Source organism: Parus major, chromosome 1 (assembly GCF_001522545.3).
Source record: "Parus major isolate Abel chromosome 1, Parus_major1.1, whole genome shotgun sequence".
NCBI classification, from domain to species: Eukaryota; Metazoa; Chordata; class Aves; order Passeriformes; family Paridae; genus Parus; species Parus major.
This window is the reverse complement of record NC_031768.1, coordinates 10274556-10297928: the sequence shown is the minus strand read 5'-3', so window position 1 is coordinate 10297928 and position 23373 is coordinate 10274556. Positions and strand designations below refer to the sequence as shown.

At 35.6% G+C, this 23373-nt stretch overlaps 1 protein-coding gene across 13 annotated transcripts in view; it reads right to left on the bottom strand.

Annotated features, from left to right (window-relative positions):
- Positions 1–23373, bottom strand: part of DMD (dystrophin) — a 1134919-nt gene that overhangs the window by 341406 nt on the left and 770140 nt on the right. For all 13 annotated transcript variants that reach the window (XM_015620877.3, XM_015620912.3, XM_015620930.3 and 10 more), the window contains one exon: positions 16430–16594. In XM_015620877.3, the coding sequence (XP_015476363.1) occupies positions 16430–16594 (165 nt within the window). The remainder of the gene's footprint in view (positions 1–16429; positions 16595–23373) is intronic.

Genomic DNA, 23373 nt, shown 5'->3' with positions numbered 1-23373 from the left:
TATTATATATTATAAAATAGATTATATTTATATTATATATATCACTTTAACATTGTTTGGAAAAGTTTTTCTTCTGATTCCAGGCAACACTTTGACCAAACACCACCATTTCAGCTAAACCATAGCACAAAATGCTTGGAACTTGAGCATCTTGAACACTTCCAGGAATGGTGACTTCACCACTTCCCTTGGCAGCATATTCATCCCTGACCATCCTTTCAGTGCAAAAGTTATTTCTGATGTCCAACCTGAATCTCCCCTGCCTCGGCTTGAGGCCATTTCCTTTTGTCCTGTCACTGGTTGCCTGGGAGAAGAGAAAGATCCTCACATGGCTACAACCTCCTTTTCAGGTGGTTTGAGAGACTGATAAGATCTTCCCTGAACCTCCTTTTCTCAAAGCTAAACCACTGCAGCTCCCTCAGCTGCTCCTCACCATCCCTGTGCTCCAGACCCTTCCCCAGCTCCGCTGCCCTTCTCTGGACTCGCTCCACACCCTCAGTGCCTTTCTTGTAGTGAGAGGCCCAAAACTGGACACAGCATTTGAGGTGTGGCCTCAGCAGTGCCGAGTCCAGGGGGACAATCCCTGCCCTGCTGCTGCTGCCACACCATTGCTGATCCAGCCCAGCTGCCTTTGGCCTTCCTGGCCCCTGGGCACACCTGGATCATGTTCAGCTGCTCTTGACCAGCAAACCCAGCTCCTTTTCCTCTGGGCACATTTCCAGACACTCTTCCCCCAGCAGTTCTTCCTGGAGTTGTTGTGACCACAGTGCAGGATCCAGCACTTGGCCTTGTTGAGGCTGTGGCCTCAGCCCATTGCCCCGGCATGTCCAGATACCTCTGCAGAGCCTTTCTGCCCCCCAGAAGATCAACACTCCTGCCCAACTCAGTGCTGCCTGCAAAATGCAAACATTTCTCCCTTTTAGACAAGTGAATTCCATCTTTCTCCAATAGGCCTGGTGCTGTATAAACTATCCCATGACCAAAAAGGCCAATATTTCCTCAATGACAACAATCTTTAGGCCATAGAGTGATCAAGTGGGTTCTCCCAAACCTTTCATCATTCCTCCCTGCTATCAAAGAGATTGAGGGAAACCACTTCTGTTCTTGTCCTTTCAACCAGTCATCCCAGGGACCTGAAGTCCCTTTTTGATTGCTCGAGAACTTCTTGAAGCTGCTGACTTGGACAACCAGAAGTGTTTAATAATCAAAGTTTAGGCAGTCTCTTAACCATATCTGGACCTCAGGGAGGCAAAAGACTTCCCTGTGTGATGGATCCAGTTTGTATACAGGATACACCAATTCCCCTTGGAAGGAGTAACCTACAACAGTATCCTTCTTTATTAACAGCTGTAAATGTGAAATTCCAGCAAACATTCATACCTATCTTACAAGTACCATTCCTACACATTCAAGAAAAAGATATAAATAAATGGTGAGATTCTGAGTGCCTCATTTTTTCCTCACATGCATAAAAAAAAAAAGGTCAGTAGATAGAAAACAAGTATATATTCCCATTTTCAAGAATTCTGATTCTAAAACAATGACCTCATTTTTTCCTTTGACTCAGCTCTGCATATTCCCATCCATGAAGCAGGATAACAAACTAAAGCATCACAAAGAAGAATGGTCAGAGGAGACTTAATTAAAATACATCAAAGTTCAGCTACACCACAGTAAACATCAGATCTTGATGGCAGGTCAGATAGTACAGTCAACAGCATTCTTGAGAATCACTTTAGATATTATATTATAGATACACAGAAATTATATATTATTTAATTTTTATCTAATATATATATAATTTATATTTTTTTTTACTCTAAAAATGCAAATTTAATGATTAAATAAAATAATAATACTTTCCCCTGTTACATTAACTGTCTGATCTTTTAAATGTGTGAGAATAAAGTTTGATCCCAAGCCCATGTTTGAAGTTATCTTAATGCAGAAAAGAAGAATATTGTGAGATAAATTCAGCTTTATAGAGTAAAGTATGCAAATAAAAGACATCTGATTTTAATGAGAATCTGGAAAATTGATACATATGTAACTCTTGACCTATGTGGAAAATATTTGAAATATTAGAGAGAGGGAAAAATTCTTATACAGAAAAGACCAGTACATGAAGGACCTCTGTTTTCTAAAAGTGCAGTTTTAGAGTTTATAACTACTTTGTAAACCTATGAGTGCAGCCTTTGTGCAGTTCGTAAAATATGCCAGCATAATATCTTAAAAAACTTGGTGTGGTTTTCATCATTCTGTTCCCTCCAATATGTCATACTCCTAGTACTGGAAAAGGAAAGGAAATAAAAGAGCAAGGAAATCCTCCACGAAGAAATGGAACTAAGAAGATCCCAAAATTTAAGCCCAAAATTTAAGCCATGCAAAGCGCCTGAAATTGCAAACCCTACCACTCTGCAGAGTGAAATGTTTTATCCAAAGCATGTTTTCCTGCTGGCTATCAGAAATTTGTGAGCTTTTTCTGTACTTCTAGAGGACAAGAAATATAGTAATTTTTCCCCACACAGAGAAATCACTATCTATCCATTGCAGCTGTCTGTCCTGAAAAGGAAATTTCCTGGAGGTACTGAAGATAGATGAAATTATTAGCTGTAAAGACATGACCTGCAGATACAGTGTATGGAAACAATTTGGCTATGGTGGTCATATACCAATAAAGCACAGTTAATCATCCAGTTGGACTGCAAAAAGGTGCAGTCAGAAGAATTCTTTGAGATTTGATGTGATTCAGAATATTCTGAGACTGTACAGGACACAGGATGATATAGCTGCTTCTGTTCCACCAAGACTGCAGATCCTCTTATTTCCAGTGCATAATAAAAAAGAGATAATTATAAACCCAAAGAACTGACAGAGAAAAAGGAAATTTAGCAGAAAAGCAAAATGATAAATTCGTGCAAGAAAGTAAGGGAAGTCACTAATAATAATTTTACTAACCATCTCTTAGTGTTCTGTGTTCTTAGATGCTAAAAAGTAGCAGCTTTGGAGGAAGAAAGGTTATTTAGATCTTCACAGTAGCAGATATGGGGCACACCACAGGCACTTTGGCAAATGAAATTTGGTGATAATTATGAAAATATTGAGTCATGAAAATTGTTTATTTCTTCTTGTAAACAGGAAAGAGAAATCAGAATTTATTCTCTCTTATTGCACAAATAATGAAGTTTTATTCAATAAACTGATTTTAAAATAATTTAAATTGTGATGGAAGCTTTGATGTATTTATTTATTTTACCATCAAATTCTTATATTATTATTATTCTCATTCTTAGTCAGGGCTTATCTGCAAATTTTCATACTCTTTTCAAGTTTAGTAGAAGAATCATTTTCAGAAGAGTTTCTGGCTATAAATAGGAATTAGAAAAGAAATCAAAATCTGTTATTGGTCTAGCATTGGTTTGTTGATTGTAACATGTTTTTAGATATGCCTATCTTCTGATATTAGTCTTTCATAAATCATTTTAAAAGAATGTACATCAACATGTATTTCTACCATTTATCTTCCAACAGTTTCACTGGCAAAGACTGCTCCAGTAAGTTACTTCAACTGCCAAAGCAGAAATAAATTCCAGTAAATAAGATTTATGTTCTTATAGTATGGAAAGAATGCTGTTGACTCATTTTCAACTGTCTGGTTTGCAAATTAAAATGAGGAAGTTATATCCACACTCTGGGTGGTGGCACTTTTGTTTTAATTTCCATAAATAAGTTGATCTTTTTAGAATTGCAACAATTGATTTCATCCAGAAAAAAAAAAAAATAAATCATTATTACAAAGAATGAAAAGAACTAGTAAGCAAATGCTATTCAGCAGGGCCCAGGTTTACACAGATGTATTAAGTACAGCTCCATAGCAGCCTGGATGGCACTGTGCATTTACAACAAAAACAGTGTTGATAACACAGTTATCTTTTAGCTGTTGCTGAGTAGCACTGACACAAACTCAAGGCCTTCTCTGTTCCTCATGCTGCTCCAGCAGCAAACAGCTGGAGGTGCACAACAAACTGAGAGAGGACACAGCTGACCCCATCTGACCAAAGGGATATCCCAGACCATGTGACAAAATGCTTAGCAATAAAAGCTGTGGGGAAGGATGAAAGGGGGACATCTGGAGTAAAAGAGTCTGTCTTTCCAAGACAAATGAGGCCAGCTTTCCTGGAAATGGTTGCACACCTGCCTGCCCATAGGAGCTGGTGAATTAATTCCTTCTTTGCTTTGCTTGCATGGGCAGGTTTGTTTTACCTGCTAAACTGTCTTTATGTCATAAATTTATGTAACCAGTTTTCTCATCTTTGCTCTTATGGTTCTTAAGGTTCTTTTACCCATCCCACTGGGAAGGTAAGGACAGGGGAGGGAGAGTGGTGAGCAAGCAGCTGTGTGGGGCTGAACTGCCTGCCATCATTAACCCACAACAACTGTTTAGAAAGTATTCCCACCTGCCCTGCCAAGCAACCTGAAATGCAAATTTTTTCCAGTGAAATGCATTGACTGTCTTGACAAGAGCATCTCACAAGAGTTAAGATTTACAGCACTATACCTAATATCAAAGTTGCATTTACTTGGACGTTTAGCACAAAATCTGCAACAGAACTGAGCAATTTCCACATTATCACTAACTTTAGTGTGAGAAGGAACTAAGATAACTTCAGACATATATTTATATTTTTACCTAAATCAGAAAGTAAAAAAAAAACCAAACAATTTTTGCTCAAATATCAGCCAAAATAATATCAGCCAAATCAAACATTCAAATGTCTATCAGGTACCAAAAATTTACATTATTTCTTACATACAAAAACATCTGAAGACATACATTGCCTGTTTCTAATATTTATTACATAGCAATCAATTCAAAGCAAAGCAAGCCAAAGCTAATACTTGTGCAGCTGTAAGTGTTCATTTGAATGAGCTCTTCTTCAGGTTCCAGTATTTTAAATTACTTGTGATCAGTAGAGAAAAAATATTTCATCTTACAAAAGAAGAGTGACTGTTTTATAAATAGTAATATCAAGAATATATCCTAGACCTTCCATGAACTGTGTTTTGAACAGATAGAATGTTTTCTGTTAAGAACATATGAAAAATTTGGTGAGAATGTTAGAAAACCATTTTGTTGAATAGGAGAGGAAATTTCCTATGTTAGAAAACCTAACTACACTGAAGAGAGCTCTAGTTTTGGTATTGACTTCTTTAGAGCCTTGGTAAACTGCCCTGTCATTTCTCTAAGTTTGCTTTTGTATTTATTTGTTTGCTTATATTAAGCACACTTTGAAGAGTACCTGAGCTGTTATCAGTCGTACAAGGAGGAAGCCAAAAACCAAAGCTGAGGTACTTTATCACTGACTTCTAACCAACTCCCCCACACTTCTTATGTTTTCAGCAATGAAATCACATCTTGATTTATTATCCATTATTTCAAATAAAAACATTACTACACATCAAATACTTGATCATCTTTCCAAAATCTTTCCTTTCCTGAGATGCTGAGACACAGTGCTTGTGATCCAGCCTTATAACTGCAAAGTCTGTTATATATTAAATTTATAAGGATTACTAATTGGGAAATTTTTGCTATATTTTCACAATACACCTGCAGATAATATTGTTTAATATTTTTTCAATTGGGAAAGGCTTCTTCAGAAGAGATTTGGACACACTGTTTAAAATTAAAATGTTCAAATTCACAAACAAAATATTGATCAGGTTGTTCCTCTAAGTCCCCTAAGAAAATTTTAGGAAAGGGCCGTAGCTGATTTAGGGACAGAATACCAAGATATAGATAGTTTAAATTTCATCATCAGAAGTTTTCCCAGTTCAGCCTTTTGCCAAATCATGCATTGATGGCAGAATATGACACAGATTTCTGAGGTACATATTCCTAATATGCTCTTATAGACAAATTACACTACCTCTTATTGTATATAAACCTAGTCCTTTAAAAATATATTAGCAAAATGAAAAGGTAAATCAGTAAAGTGTTAAAATCTGACTTATCTGAGCCTAGATTGTCAAGAAAAAAACTGACAAATGATGACTGATGGTTGAAAAGTACAGCCATGTCCATTTGACATTTTCATTCTCTCCTGTGGGGTAATTTTCTTTTATTTATCTAGAATTAAGTTTGCTACTCCTCAGTCATGCTCTTTTTTTATGTTCTGATTTAAAGTTGTCAAGTATATAATGAAGTCATTGACAAGAGTTGACAGCCTTCTTATTGTCATTCAAAATTATCAGGACAAAATCCAAATACATGTTATTTTTTAAAAAATAAAGAGTTTTGTTTTTTTTTGTTAAAGATGGCCAGTGTTTATCTGCCAAAAATAAACTTAATATGCTATTTAGAACATATGACAAGTGACCACCACAGAGAGTAAACAGATATATATTCTACACCCAGAGAGAGTTTGAAGTAGAATAAGCAAAAATCAAGGCTGTATAAGCCTTGGAAAAGGACTCGAGTGCAGAGGAGTACAGGTGGAGTGTGTGATGATCCAGAGGTAAGGAGGGAGTAAAGGGAAAAAAGAGATTGGGAAACTCAATAAGCAGGGAGAAAGGCCCAATGACATTGCAAGAGGATTTGGAGTTGAAGGTTCCTGGAAAATATAAAGTGGTTTGTTATATTATCTGGAGAAGATGATTTGAAGGGGTGATCAGGGTTTTCAGTGAGCTAGCAGTAGAAATATGAATTTCTGCCAACTCACTTCCTATCCAGAAGTGTCATTTCTCCGTCCATTCCTTAAATGGGACTTGCATTTCTGCCCATCCTTTCCATGTCCTCATCATCTATAATAACCTAAATCTGGCACAATCACCCTGAAAAACTGTTTTCCAGGGGAAATGGCAGTGCTGAAGTAAAGACGAGAAAGAATGCCCAGAAAGTGCAGCTTTAACTTCCTCCTATGGTTAGAAGGAGGTATGATGACTCCTAAGGCTTTCAACAGGGAAGAGGAGGAGGATCAGACACTACCACCTCCCTCCTCTCCTCCATGCCCTCTCCCCATATCCTTCCTTCCATCCCACACATCCTGAGCTCTCCTGCAGAGGTGAGGAGCACCAGCTGCAGGTGTTTGTAGAACATGAGTGATGGGGCTGTCTCTTCAGGTTGGAATAGAGCGCTTCAGTTCCTCTTCTAACAGCAGGGGAACTGGAATCAGTCTGAGCATCCCAGGCCATTTCATCCTGAAAGCAGTAAATCATTGCAGTGGCAAGGAATTTGTGAAAGTATTAAATGCAAATGAGCCCTATGTAAATGTATGCAATGGTAATATGCATATTATTACAATAAAGTCCAGAAATGCAAAAGAAGAAAACCTAAACACTGTTTACTTGAAGTTTGCCTTTACTACACTGTGCAGTTTGCTCAACCAGACAATATGGAATTCCAACCAGGAATATGGATAAGGTTGGGTAAATATCTGTATTTTCATTTCTTTATAAGAAGTTTTGTATGTACTTTTGACATTTGCTGCCATTGACCAAGGGAAAAAAAAAGTCAGAGATAAAAAAAAAGCTTCTGTTTAATAGACACTTTGACCTAAACTAGTTAATGGACTTTTTTCCACTAATTTAGCATTAATTCAACAATCAAAAAGTATTGATTTTAAGAATATAATAGATAACTAAGAAGGAGAAACATCACTTAAAATAGATAATACATAGAATATAGAATTCATCCTTCTGGACTACCACTAGTCAAAGTTAAAGTACACGAATTCATGGCAAGATTAGAGTATTTTCCAGGACTTTTTTAAAGACTACAAAAAAAAATACTGTTCAAGTCCTTCTTCAGCATTTCTGTTCTTTCAAAATTTTGTTTTTGAAGTAGGAATTCAGTAAAAATATCACACTGCCTCAGAAATTTGGAATGTTTCAGATGGAAAAAAAATAATTGAAAATGTTATTAAATAAAGATTTCTATCAGTAATAAAAGCTTTCAGAGGTACTAGATACTTCTTTTCTAGGTTAACTAAGGTGTTTCTGGACTGCATGACTGGAGAGCAAAAGAAAACAAGTTTTATTATGCTAATTGAGCAGAGCTGAAGAAATATGCAAATTTAATTTTTCAGAAGACTTAGACTGTTTGACTTTATAAAAATACTGACCCTTAGATTTCAAACACTAAATAACAAAGTAAATAATCCACAGTAACAGCTAAAATTTATAAGCAACCAAAACCATATAAGCATTAGCCTATTTGTAAGCTTTTCTTATCTTACTAGAAAACACACTTTTCATTCTTTACATATTTGGGGTTCTAAAATTGTTTTTGGCTAATAGTATTTTGTTGACTACATCACAACAAAATGAAACAGCTTTACTATGTACATATTAGAAAGAAGTTGAGGTTTTTTCCTCTAAAAAATGCTTTTAACTCCCACTTAAAGTATTTTTCTAAAGCCTTAGCGCACCACAAATGTTACACAGACTACATTTAAAAAGTGCAATCTGACTGTAACAGATTGCAAAATGTTAATTTTATCTTAGTCACAGTTTCAGTAGGTTGTAATACAAAAACTTTTACTTCTGGTCTGTCTTATCCAGTCATTTCGATTTTTATATACTTAAGAAAACCCTATTATTCTCACTCTGTTCTTCCAAAAACATCATGAATTTAACCAAGTTTTGAAGATTTCTAGGGTTCTTCCTGTAAGTCAGGCATCTGGGAATCAATAATCAAAACCCTATTAAAAATAATCAATGACGTGGGGTCTTGTCATAAATAGAATTGGGACTATGAGGAAATAAATATTTAGAGGAAAAGAAAACTGGGAAAAATCAAGAAAAAAAAAGTGGTTAGATTTTCTGAAGGTATTTTCTTAAGCTGTCAAATAGAGCAGCATCGCTTCCAAGATTCCCTTTTTTTCTTACAATTGAAGTAAACAAGTCTCAGCAGAACAGTCAGTAGGATGATATAAAGGTCAGTATTTGCACAACTTCCTTGAGCCATAACTTTGGAGCTCCACAGATTGTTGATGCCGTAGGCAAAGCTGTTTCAAAGTGTAAAGTATAGGTCTACATCCACATGTTCAGAATAATGTATCCCTAAAAGGTTTAAGTATATTAAATCTGGATGACTGGATCAGAATAAACACATTTCAAAGTGCTCATGTATGTCCTTAAATGTTCCATTAAAGAGACAATGCAGAAGCGACTATAACTTCCATTATAGCAACATTTGCCACCAACTTAGACTCTGATTATCTGACTTAGCCAAAAAAAGCTTGTGATTAAAGATAACCACATTAGTATCAGGACCAAAAAATAATTGCTTTGACCACTCCAATAATTGCTTTTTGAACTACTACTAATTAGATACTTCATATTTGCTTTCTTGTCTGAATTAGAACAGTACTGATGGTCAACTAACAGGGTTTAGGAAATAACTTAATTAGTGTCTCTTAATACAGTAGCAGATCTCTCTCTAGTTTGACAAACAAAGCAGTGACAGAAAGATGGAGTTAAATAAGCTCAGCTGAGGAAAAATATGTAGGCTTTTAACTCAACCGTTGAAGTAATTTACCAGGAGATGTGGATGACTGTTCATATGAGGAAATTAGAAGCCAGTCTTGGTTGGTTTGGTTTCATCTGGGATTTTTTAATTATTATTTTTGAGAGAAGTGTGTTGCTGTTCAAGCAGAAAATAAGCCAGAAAACTGAAAGGATGACTTTATAGAGCAGGTCTGACGGGATGACCAGAGTAACATCTTCTGACCTTACACTGAACCAACTACACTAATTCTATGTGTATCGCACAGACAACACATTGTTGACTTTTCACAGGCAGCTGCAGGGTTGCCATACTGCATGCAGGATTTGTAACTGTTTCTGTATAAATGTTTCATACAATATTTTAATAGCCCAGCAGTATTTTTGTGGGCTTGTTTTTAGGGCTCTTTTTAATATTAAATTTTTTAGCTAAAAAAAGAATACCTGGAGAAATGTTTGTCAGTGGTGCCTGGATTAAAAGGGAAGGTTGAGACCATCCTCTTAGAAGTTCACGGATGTCCACACCTCAGTAATTGTTACACAGCTTTCTCTGCTGTTAAATCTAGTCTCTCCTGGTGTTTGATAGATATCCCATACATTTCTAGCCCCAAATACTGCCAAAGTACCTTGGGAAATATATATCAAAATACTATGAAATTGCAGCAGACTTCAAAGAAGCAAGGCTACCCTTAGAGAGCTCAAGAAGCAAGTCAAAATTGGAGATAGTGCTGTTTGGGTCAGGAGCCAGGAAGATCTGAAAATGCTAAATAAGCTTCCTTGTGTCAAAATTCCTTCACTAACAGTATTTCATATCACCCATGTTATCCTGCGGGCCTCAGTTTTACACTGAGAGGATATGGTTGCATTATGAGCTGAAAAGCAGCCATCACTTCCTAGGATTCAGATTTACTTATGTGAATAAAGATTGTGGCAATACAACCAGCAAAACCATGACATTTGAATGTGCACAAGTTAGAAAATGCACATCTTTAGCTGTGGATTTTTATTGACAGAGGAATTAAAATGGTTAAGAAAAATAAAGCTGATCAACATAAACTGAAAGCAGGACCAGGAAAATTAGGGAATTACACAGTCAATAGTATTGAGAGAAGTTAGTGATTGATAAAAGTACCAGCTTGTAGAACACAATCACATAGTAGGAGCTGAACTTCAGTGTGTCATTGGTGAAAGGTTCTGCCATGGCTGTGGCTGGAACACCCACAGCTTAGACACCAGTGCTGGCAGAAGCTGCAACGTAAACAGAGCTGTTCTGTTAAGTAATTCAGTCTTTTCCCATGCTATAATGTAAATAACTGTTGCACTATTTCCTTGACACCATTTTGTAAAATTGGAAATTCATGATGATATCATCTAAGTTTGTGAAGTATGAATACTAAATCATGCAAAATAACTATCAGAATGAGGGTAAACCCAGGTCAAAGAATGAACCCAGACAGAGTCACCCAGACTGTCAAGCTTGTGAAACCAGAGTTGTAAAAGACACAATATGAAATATATTCTACATGCATGAGAAGCTGGTACACTGCAAACCTGGAAGTGTTCCAGTGTTCACAAGTAGCTGAGGAGTCAAGACTTTCTTATAGATGCAGATTTCATGTCTTCCCCATGCATATATATGAGTATTTCACAGGTGCAGTCTACGTATTATGCTATTATTGGAAATGATCACGTCAATGTGGTAAAAAAGATATTCAACACAAAGAACAAAGATCTATCCTAATACATTTAGTTTGTAGTCTGCAAATCTGTATTTCAATGTTGATTTATTTGGATAGTTTCTTAAATTTAAAAAAAAAAAAATTCTATTTGATAGTTTCTAGAAGAAAATTATAATTAAGGATGAAAATAATGAGTGAAGTAAACACTGGTACAGAGGCTTTCCAGATCCTGAGAATGAAGAATCCTTTCTCTACTCTTACTCAATACATACATTTGTTTTGTATTGAGAAATGAGTTATTAAAGCAAAAGTGTGATTTTCGACACTACTGCTAAAAATTGTCATACTTAACTAAGGGTGAGGGTCCTAAATGTGGAACTTCAGCCTCTAAATTGTGGCCAAGAAAATTACAAAGACAAATCATAGTAGCATAAAATATATTAGATTTTATTGAGCCATACTGTAATTCTTTGAAGTATAGAGTTATGTTAGCAGAATGAGCTGAAAGGAAAAAAAACAAATCAGCAGGGAATGTATTTTATAGTAAATGCTGTTGCGAACTACAATATGCTTTCTGGGACTGAATATCTAAAAAGTTTGTTTCCACAGTTTAATGATGTTCATATTTTTCTTAACATTTTCTGCTGCTTTTTAAACTGGCATTTGCACATACTTTAGAAGCTGAGATGCTGCCCAAAACCTCAAAGGACCCAGAACCTTCCAGGGATTGTAAAACTGTGAAGTCACCTGGTATGTTCCTTGGTCACCACAAGATCTTACTCCACACGGGTGACCAAGGAACATGCTTAACTTGTCCAATGTCCTTATGTCTGCATCTTCCATTCTTCTGTTTTCCAATTGCAATACTGTGAAGTAGGAAAGAGCCTGTCCCTCTATGTACGTTTGAACTAAACTTAGGATTCAAGTGTAGGCATTAAGCATCTGGAACCTTGAACTATTTAGCCAATGAACATTAATTCCTTTGGTTGCAAGAGTCTTTAAATAGTGAAAGGTTTTAAATGAACTTGGGACCCCCACCACTGGGACACCCAGGGTGAAGGAAGATAACAGAACACTACTGGATCCATGGGTAGTGCCTATCTTCTGCTTAACCTGTCTCTCTCTCTGTCTCTCTCTTTCTCTCCCCTCTTTTCCATTTCATTCTATCTCTCTACCTCACATTTTACAATTAAATAAAATATGTACTATTGACTTCATCATATGATCATGTTTGCACCTTAATTTAGGTAGAGACATCTCTAATAATTGGATCTTAACTCTTATTTTTGTGTAACTAATTTTCATCTTTCCCTGATTTTTCATATGGTGACAGAAGTAATGAACTTAAAAGGGAAAGGGCATATGCTCATGTTATTCAGCATAACTGCCCACACCATTCAATTGTGAGCTTTGCTTTTGACATGGGACAAACGGCAGGGTCTGAGGCAATGCCCAGGCATGGTCAGGGATCGGCATCCACCACAGATACAGCAGCAGGCACTTTGCATGCAAGGGTCCCCTTGGGGGACTTGGGATTGTTGCTGAAAGGATGCAAGCTGTGCTGCACCAGTTAACCTCTAGGCCAAAAAATGGTCCTGGGCACTTCTTAATTACTAATAGAGATGTCGTTTTAAGAGCTATAGGAGGGATTTTAATTGCTCTACCTGTCGCCAAGCCCAATTATTCATTGTGTCTTCAAAGTCTTACTTTGTGAAGTTCTCTGTAACAACATGTAATAATTTTGCCTTTGGCTGTACCTTTTTTACTCTCATAGAATTACTTTTGTGCCACCATTAAAGGTTAACACTGCTTGAGATTTTATTTAATTTTTCTTCTAAGTAAATTTAAGTGACTTCTCATCTCCTTTTAATAGCTGATTTTTGCAGGTGGAAAAAAGGTATGAGCTTTTAAACTGGTATTAATTCACAGAAAAGGAATGTTATCAGTGAGAGTTGTGAAAGTTAAATTCACAGATATTCTCCTTTATGTACTTATTATGCATGTATTATATAGATCAATATTATTTGATAAGAACCTGCATTTATTTTACCCCTTGATTTATGGAAGAAAATGCAATGATAGTTAACAGATTATCGTTGCATGTCAGAGCAAAGGTTATTATGGTTTTGGGAGGAAAAAAAATATGGTATTTTGGAAAATTCTTTCAGAATATTGTATTTTAGATACAGTTTAGTTTATCAATTTTCAATTTCAGCTACTGCAAATTTCTGTAATTGAAATTCGCTAAATGTAAGTAAAAATTCAAGAAACTTAATTTAAGATAGGCATAGTACTTCAACATAATATTGCTAAGTAGCTAAAGACACCCCAGCCATCCATTTAAATTAAACACATATCCACGTCGTCTTTCCGTCCTTCCGAAACAATCTCACGTGTTCTTATTGTTTATTTAAACCTGCTTCTGAGGCCAGAAAATTTTTAACATGCAATATTTTTCAGCTTTTAGAAATTAGTATTCTTACAATACTTAAAATTTATACCTACTCATGTTAATTTTGGAACTCTTTTCCTGAAATAACAACTTAGAAATCAAAAGAGTCAGGAGAGCATTTAATTGCTGGGGAGAAAGGGGAACTTTACTTTGAAGGCTTAGTAGGAATCTGAAGAACATTGACAGAAATTTCATACAAGAAAATGTCCCAAATTAATTTAAAATTAAAATCTGCAAGCCATTACATCAATTCCTACAATCAGAGTAGTCTGGTTTTCCTGAAGACCTACACGAATCTGATTTTTTTCACTCCATTGCTATATTTACCAGTGCTATGGTCAGTTTTAAACTTCTTCTTCATAGCTTCCAAGCTTTTAGAATATCCAAAATGATTCTTTGCAAAATTTTGCATCCAGTCCCTTTTCTAAGAATATTATCACTGTGCTTTTCACTCTAGGAGGTGATCATAAGCCTCAGTCTTGTTTCTGAGAAAAGGAGTTATGAAATCCTATAGGAGATACTTCAGTGTTCTCTGGGTGTTGGTGAACGCATTAAAATGGTTGTAGAATAAATACTGAATATTTATACAGAATCTGGGAATACCAGACCAAAAGACACATCCTTTCCATAGGTAGGATATACATCCTTACCTTTTTAAAGGTACACTTCAGCCATAGCAATTTAAATTAATTTAATTTGCAATTAGGATAGTAACTTAAAAATACAAATAATATATAAATAATTCAACAGTGATTCAAGAGGGTGTGTATGTCCAGGCTTGACCCAGAGTAGGACAGACAGCATGTTAGCATGGGTCTGAATGTTTGAAGTTGAGTGTAAAATGAAACACTGTCAAGAATAGGCTGCTTTCCTAAATTATGTCCACTGATTCTTAATGTGTTTTGTAATTATTAATGGTCTTACTCTGCCTAATCTTAAAAAAGGTTCTGAGGATATAATCTGCCTTCAGAGATAATTAATAAAGTGTCTTAAATGTAGAAGTTTCTATCAAAAAAACCCTACAGTCTGGATAAACCTAATTTAACACATTAAAGAAGTTAAATCTATATCTTTTAAAAGCAATCCATATAGATAACATATAAGAAGCAAATATGCTTCACATGATTACAGTCTTTATATTACTCAAAGTCCTTATAATCACAACTATAATCTAATTAATAATCTATAATCTACAACCAAAACTGATCAACCTTTACAGGAATGTGATATAAATTTATCTGTGAAAAAAATATGGTGGAGTCTTTCACAGAGAGAGAGGGTATTTGAGTTTCTTTGGAGTTCTTCATTTTTCACCCCACCTCTCAGGGCATTCATTATTCCCTCTCTCCATTTCAGGATTACAGATTTTAATTTTTTCTTTTTAAATTTTTTTTGTGTTCTTTCAACCATTTATCAGAAATATTATAGTCACATCACCACAAGATGGAAGAGCCAAGCAGAACATTTCATTCACATAAATATGGAAAACAATTGTCCTATAATTTATAGAAATTTAGCCCTATTTTAATTTTATTTATATAAAATTCAATAGTGGAATCATTCTAGAAATAAAGGAACAAAATTCAAAAACATATCACCTAAAAATTTTTGTTAAACTACAGGAGATAAGGACCTGTAGATTTCTTGAAACCAAAATTACATCATGCATATATAATGACATTTGCAAAAAACTACACTAATTCTTTCTTTTAGAAAGGAAGTGAATGCCATTGCTGAACTCATTCTGCCAATTATAGGACTGCAACAAGACTTGAGAATCAGTATTTTATATAATGCGATTGTAGGGCTTAAAAAGTGTTTGGGCATTAAACCAGTTCCTTAGCAGAAACTAAGTTAAAGTAAACTGAACAAACATGCTCTTCAAAACCAGACATCTTCAGGAGCAGGTATTATTCCATTTCACACAATTTAAATTTTTTTCATTTTCCACTAAAACAAATTGCACCATCAAATTGATACAAAATAAAACTCAGTATCTTCTGTTTAATCTTCCCCTATGTGAACAAATGCTGAGTTACTATAAACTATAACCTCAGAGACTTCAATTATCCATTGTACTTTAAATATTTCCTCAGTTTATTTGAAGACTTATATAGATATATAGATAAAATATAGATATATAGATAAAAGGCAAGACCAAAAGGTCTAAGTATACCCCTAGCAACCCAGTTGATTCTAGACAGTATTTTTCAGCCTTAATTTCTCTGACCTCAGTTAACCTGTATACAGGTATCTTTTTTATATTTAAATATATATCAAAAATCAGATTACAAATATTTTTGTGACAGTTATCAGATAATCTCCTTTATTAATTCTGGAGTGTAGCCTGTGCACTCAAAGATCTTTCCTTGCAATAACAGAATTACATTATAGTCCTAAATATTCTGATTTTCATGTAGTTATAATAGGATTAATGAAATAGTTTTAATGGTTCAACATTGATATTATGAATTTTAGTTAATTTTATATTAAAATTTGATGCACTGACTTTTGGGACTATTGTTTCATGTATATAATATGGTAAAAAATAATAGGTTATACCTATGTATCATCTTGGAACCATTAGTTCTAATCTGCCCTCTCACTAGGAACTATTCAGGAGAAAAGAATTAAAGGTTTCCTTAATTCATAGAGCTTTGAACTTCTGGGAACAATTGCTGACTTCTACCTCAAAGTTACATCATTAATGAATACTATACAGCTGATGCTGCAGCTGAATTTTTGATCATTAAATATTCCAATTTTTTTTTTTAAATGGAGGAAAATTTACCTTAATATCAAAGGCTCCTGGCTGACCCACTTTGTTGTAAAGCTCTAGCTGGTTCTTGACAGGTGTTACCCACAATATCACCTGATTTAGCTGCTGATCAAGTTCAACAAAATCCTTTAGCAGAATCTCTATTTCCTTTTGCTTTTCTGGAAGATCTTTGGACACCTGAAAATATACCAGAAGTCATTGTTTTAGCAAAAAAACCACAAGCAAACCACAAAAAAATTTGATGCTACACATATATACATTCATATCAAATGTTAAAATACAAGTTTTATATACCTGAAGAAAGGAAAGAGATAGTAGACCCAACAATCAAATTACTATGGCAGGTATCTTGCAATTTAATTGAAACACAGTCTGTCCTAAAAAACCCAGAAAAATACCAAAACACACATACAGAAATCTAAAATAAAACTTAAAAAAAAATTCAGACCTTACCATGAGGCTTTTCAGTAATTTTTAGTAAAAAAAAAAGTTATCTCAGTATACTAACTTGTTTTAAAGCTCAATTTTTAATCAGGAAAAAAAAAACAAACATGAAATTGATCACTTGAATTATAGCTAACCTTTTTTGATATCTTGAATGTAGATATTTATAAGCATGTGTTTTCTTATAAGGTGTTTATTGTTGCCAATTGAATCCATATATGCATAAGCAGATGCACACAGTGAAGAAAAATAATGAAGAAATGTATCATCAATTCAGATCAGGCAACTTGGTTCTCTGATTTGCATTCAAAGCAGTCAGATTTATAACTAAGCACATTCTTCTATGCCAACAATATTAGAAATTAAGAATCAGTGAATGCCACAATTCAAATCCAGCCATGAAGCACTTTGGAGTAAATGGTAGAAACATCACTTGGAGGAGCAGGCTGGCAATAAATAAACCAACACAAAGCTCTGTGCTCTCCTTCCCAGAGTGTTCTTTCTCACTAGAGAAGTGAGGTGTCACAATGCTACACAACGGGCAGCATTGCAAACATACACTAGGGGAGAAACCATCTGTACTTGGAAAAAAAAAAGCAAAAACAAAGCAACAGCAAATATAGATCTTGGGCAGATACACAACAATAGTGGTTCATCAGTAAAAGCAGCCAAGAAAAATGGTTAGTTTTCTGTATCATGGAAAGTAAGGTTTCCCAATGTTCATTTTTTTAAGCATATTTTTTACCAAAGTGATCCTCTTGAAAGTGGTAAAATATGAGATTGCTGAGACATGCAATATAAAATACATTCCCTGTAAAGTTAAGCAGCATTAATGGTAGCATTACTATCATATTGCCTGGCTACAGAAGTATTAGTGCCCTGTACTTCTAATCCCTAATGATGAAATTTTGCAGAAGACAATAAATCCAAACTCAGAGTCATGTAAGCAGTGAGTGATAATAAAACCAAACCACCACCTGCCGGGAGAATGCAAGGAACAGAACTGTCTCATGTTGTCTACGTTTCTTTAAAAATTTGGTGTGAGAATATTGGTTTATAGGTACTAAAATAATCTCTCTACACAATCCCTGCATGTGATTTTTCAAACTGAGTGCAAGGGATATTTGTAATTCAAGAATTTTATTTGCCATATATTATATTGCCTCCATTGTTCGGTATAGCCAACTCATAACATCCTGTTTAATAAAGACTGATCCATGAAGCAAATTATTTTTACTATCCTCCTGAACTTTTAAAATATAAGAAAAGATCTGCTTTTCCAGAATAGCCCCAGAAAAGAAAGAAAACAATTAAAAATGCATTCATTTCCCTTATGTGTTAACTCCAAATTTATGCAGACCTTGGCCTCATTTCATACAAGATTGGTTTCATCTTTCTTACAACTTTTGAATGTTAATCTCTAATGTTTACTAGCTTTAATATTAATGTAAATAAGTTCCACAGAAATACAACTGAAAGCAAATAGGTAGTCCTAGGCAGATAAAAATCCAAGCTGACTTCTTAAGATCTGAAATTTAAATTAATCTGCTTAGTATTTTGGGTGTAACACAGGAGAGAGAAAGAAAATTTTTAGAGGTTTTGGGGAGAGGAAGAGAAAGGGGGAAGTAACCAATTATATACTAAGATATATTCCATCCAGAACAGCAGAAGATGAATGATTAAGTTTTGGTGGCAGGCTGTACTTCAACCACTGTTTTCAAAACATTTATTTATATCACCTATGATGAGATGTAAACTGTAATTTAAGTAAATGCAGTCTCTTCTTACAAATTTTCTCATGCTCTAAAATTATATCACAAATATAGCATTATAACATTTTTAACATAAAAATAAGGAAATCTATGTAAATATGAAACAGTTAATGATATATGGTAGTGTCATCTAATTTTACAACAGAGATATAAAGAACAGCAGTAAATAATTAAAGAACTTTTACCAACTCAGGTTAGGGCTACAGGTAAGCATTTAACAAGACAATTCCTTGTGAAATCCAAGTAATGTGTCACATGCCATTGTGTGGGAATCAGAGCCTTAGATTCTGGTTATCAGGGATTTAATTTGCTAGCTCATTGTGGTCTGTTTGTGGTTTTTTGTACGCCCTGGCATAAAGCCGTCAAGCTGGCTAATCAAATTAGAGCCTGATGAGTTTAAGGTAATTACAAGTCTGCCTATCAAGCCAAGGTACTGTTGCAGACTGTCTCTTGGGGAACAGCTTGTTTCCTGAGCTAATTCTGAAGCTCACCAGAAGCATAAATTGGAAAACCTCCATGGAGTAATGGACATGGACACGATGACTGGCTGTTCAGATTTATGCCCTTTCTGTGGCAGAGGAGGACATGTGGAGATGGGGCCCTCCAGAATTTTCCCTGTGTTACTCACAGTCCTTCCAGCTTGCTCTTCACAGCTCCAGGAGCTGCACCCCTGAGCTGGGATTACAATGCTGGTGGGAGCTACAACAGTCCCACAGCTGCTGTTTCTGGGCTCTCTGAATGAGTTCCTACAAGTTCTGGGATGCCTCCAGGGATGAATGAGCATCAGCTAGTGTCCCACTTCAATACTCTCTTTTACATTTTTGCTTTGGGCCCCATCCTCCTTTTATTCATTTGTTTTCTTGGGATAATTATGCAGTGTTTACTGACTTTCTTACCCTTTTGTATCCTATATCTTTCCCTCCTATTTAAGAAAGACTGCTAAGTTTTATCAGAGGATGGCTGATGTTCTTTTCTAAGAGTGACAACCAATAGGAACAGTGGCCATAACACCCACAGGGAAAACATGAAATGTTTTCTCTAGGGTCTGTCTAGTAAGACATCACTATAAATTAAAGTAAATAAAGCCACTGAAATGACTTGTATATATTATATTTCAAGTGACTGATGCCTGATTTCAAACATCACTTCTCAAATCTCTTTCCCTGTTTTCCTGAAATGACCAAAGAGAAAACAATACCATTATTACCCAGCTGTTTGAGAAAATAGATAAGGATGTGCATCTCTCCAACATGTAAATTAAAAAAAATAATATGAAGAATTTTCTTAGTGGTAAGTGCAGAGCAAAGAAATCCTAAATTCCAACATTTTAACAGCAGTGAAAATATGTCAGCTTCTTTCCTACTAAAGTGCCCCTTTCTCTTGCTATCTGCCTCACCAAACTCTAATAGGACAGCGGTCATAAATGGATCTTATTTTGAGGAATCAGAATGGATTAAAATTTAGCTATCCCGATATGCATAACAAGATAAGCTGCAATAAACATGAGCAAAAGTAGGTTGTGGAATATTGGTGAAAGCTTTCAAAAATGTTATTTTTGTATGTCCTCCTTGGGAGGGTCACTTGGATATACAAAGCACTTCATGTAAATGGGCCTCAAATATAAGATTACTGATAGTATCATGTTTAAAAAAAATCAGATTGTTTGCAAAGAGAAAAATGAAGCATTCTGTATGAAGAATTGAGGAAGTTTTCTGTATGAAATTTTTCACTTACTAAAGGTAAATCAAGCAGTAGCTTCTTTTTTAGCATTCAATTTCTGAAAAAAGAGCATAACTACACTGAAAGCAGATTTGATGTCATCCAAAGGAGAACTTGGATAATAAAGAAATAACTGAAGTAATAACAACCATTAAATAGAAACATCAATCCAGACTTATTGATAAATCATAACTGATACTTCCATAGCACTTGTAAGGTGATTACATGAAACAGAAATTCTTACAGCCACTGTTCAGAAAGTTTGATCTGCTCAAAATCACCGTCCCTAGAGCATGTACTGAATAATGATCTAAAATGGAAGAGGGAAAAGTTGATTTATATGCATCATTTCTTCATGAAAAACAATCAGTGTACAAAAGAGTTTCATAGAAGTTCAGTTTAGGATGCCATTTAGTTAATTAACTGAGCCATTTGCATTAGCAAACTCAATATTGACTTTAAAACAAAATCTATGTAATTCCTTTAAACTCATAAATATTTATGAGCCACAGTGTCTCTGACAAAGTTGGAGTAAAGACTGTATTATTAGAGGAAGATTAAAGCAGGCTACTAAAAATGTGTATAGAAGATTTTATTTGCTAAATATAGAAGAATTTTATTTGCTTTGTATCTAGCATTTCATGTTTCCTTGCAAAACTCCTAGGACCTGACCTTGGCAGGTGTTTATTTGGTCTTCTTTTTTCAAAAACTTCTCAATGGAATATTTGTAATGTTTTCAAGTTTCATTTTTATTAGAAAATCTTTTTTTTTTTTTTTTCCCTATCAATGCAGAAAACTAAAGCAGTCCAAACAAACAATGCCCCAAACAATTTTCTGCTTCATCTGGCTGTCTAGATTTTAAAAAAGCAAACAAACATATTCCCCACCCCAAAGATTTGCTTTGTTTTTCTTCCATGGTAATATGATCATGTATATCACAGTCTTTGGAATATCTGTATTTTTATATATATTACTTGTAACTAATTGTCATTCATTCTGCTCTCCACTCAGCAATTCTCCTTTGTCAAGGACACTTTTGAGCACAAGACCCTCCTTAAATCTCTGCTAAAAATCTAGTCTAGGAATTTATTTTCTTTATCTTTTTTTCTTACTCAGTTCCTGAAATCCAAAAGCTGCCACAAAGAGCAGTCTAGTTCTTTCAGTAATTCTTAATGAAGGATATTCTGACTGGAAAATTATTTTAAAATAAATGTAAAATTCTCTAAATGTCCTTTCCCTGGTTTACAGCAGAAAGTACCATATATATCCCTCAGGTTACACACAGTTCTGTGAGGGACTGCAATGGCTGAGGACTTAAACTTAGGACTTTGCACATTAATGCAAAATTGTATAAAGAAACTGTGACCACCAAAGCCCACTCTCCACTTGTGTGAGTGAGTGAATGTGCTTCCTGATGGGAACTGGACTGTGAGCTAAGCCACCTAATGGGATCGTGAGGTAAGATAAAGGTGACACTATTGTCCAGTTATCTCAGGTCTAGGGATAAGTAAAGGCTGGGGGGAGAAGAATGAATCTACAAAGAAAGCCAAACTCAGCAGTTGTGCTGAGAATCAGCTCTGGATGGGTTCAGGATGGGAGGACGAGCATTTCTGGGTGTGCGACAAGACTGCATCTTCCCTTACACAAACTGGCTCGGTTGTAAAACCCCACACCCCAAGAAGGCCACATACACAGGACATTCATGTGAGAGGCAGCTGAGGACATCTCATAAACCATCAAAGACCCCCAAAGTGTCCCCCATATTCATTCCTAAGGCCTTGCACCAGAGGACTGCACACGAGATAAAGTGATGCAAGAGATCAGAGTCTGCTGCGAAAGACTGTGTCAAACTCCCCTGGGTGAGGTACCTGAGCATTCCCACCTGGCCTGAACATATATTAGTCCATTGAACTCTATGTTTTGTGGAACCCTCACCACTGAGAAGACCAGAAGAAATGGTCTTTGATGATCAACAGGACACCACCAGATTTCATTGGGAAGCTGTAACTGCAGTGAGGTCTCCCCTCAGTCTCCTCCAGGCTGAACAGACCCAGTGCCCTCAGCCCCTCCTCACACGGCTTCTCCTCCAGACCCTTCACCACCCTCACTGCCCTCCTTTGGATGTTCTTTAGCAGTTTAATGTCTTTTTTGTACTGTGGCACCCAGAAGTGCCCCCAGCACTGGAGGTGAGGCCGCCCCAGCCCAGAGCAGAGCGGGACAATCCCCTCCTTGCCCGGCTGGCCATGCTGGGCCTGATGTCCCCAGGACACGCTTGGCCCTCCTGGCTGCCAGGGCACTGCTGGCTCAGATTCAGCTTTCCATCCACCAGGACCCCCAGATCCATTCCCACAGTGCTTCTCTCCAGCATCCCATTCCTCAGTCTCTCTACATCCAGGGTTGAGGAAAAGTTTAACTTTATTTTAGACTACTGCATTTGTGGGAATTTTAATTACATAGACATGTTGTTATACAGACAGGTCTATATAATTGAAGTATAAACTTTATCTTGTAAACAGCAAAGAGTGAAACATTGATTTTAAGCCCCTATGGTCTTTCTTAATAGAGATGGATGAAAAACCTGACAGACAATGGCAGCGTCTGTCTTGGAACTGAAGTTTTAGAAATCCCAAACCATTGCCATTGATTGGTGTGCAGTAGTATCTGAGCATTGTTCATTACAAGTGAAATCTCTCTCAGATGCACAGAACATTGTTGTAAAAAAATGTGTAAGGATTTTCCTGAAGTTATGTATTTGATCTAGTAATTTCAGCTGCACAAATATTACCTCAATGTAGCTGTCAGCACATGTGTATTGAAAATTAGTACTCCTTACATTCAAAGTACTTGGCATAACCTCTTAAATATATGATTAATATATTATGGATTTGATTGCAAACAGGAATAATAACAAATTTTAAGATGGTCGGTAAGATAGTATGATATTTATTGTATATATACACACATATATATACTTAATCATGCTTTTATGGTCTCAATGGCTAATACAGACTTTTTACTCCT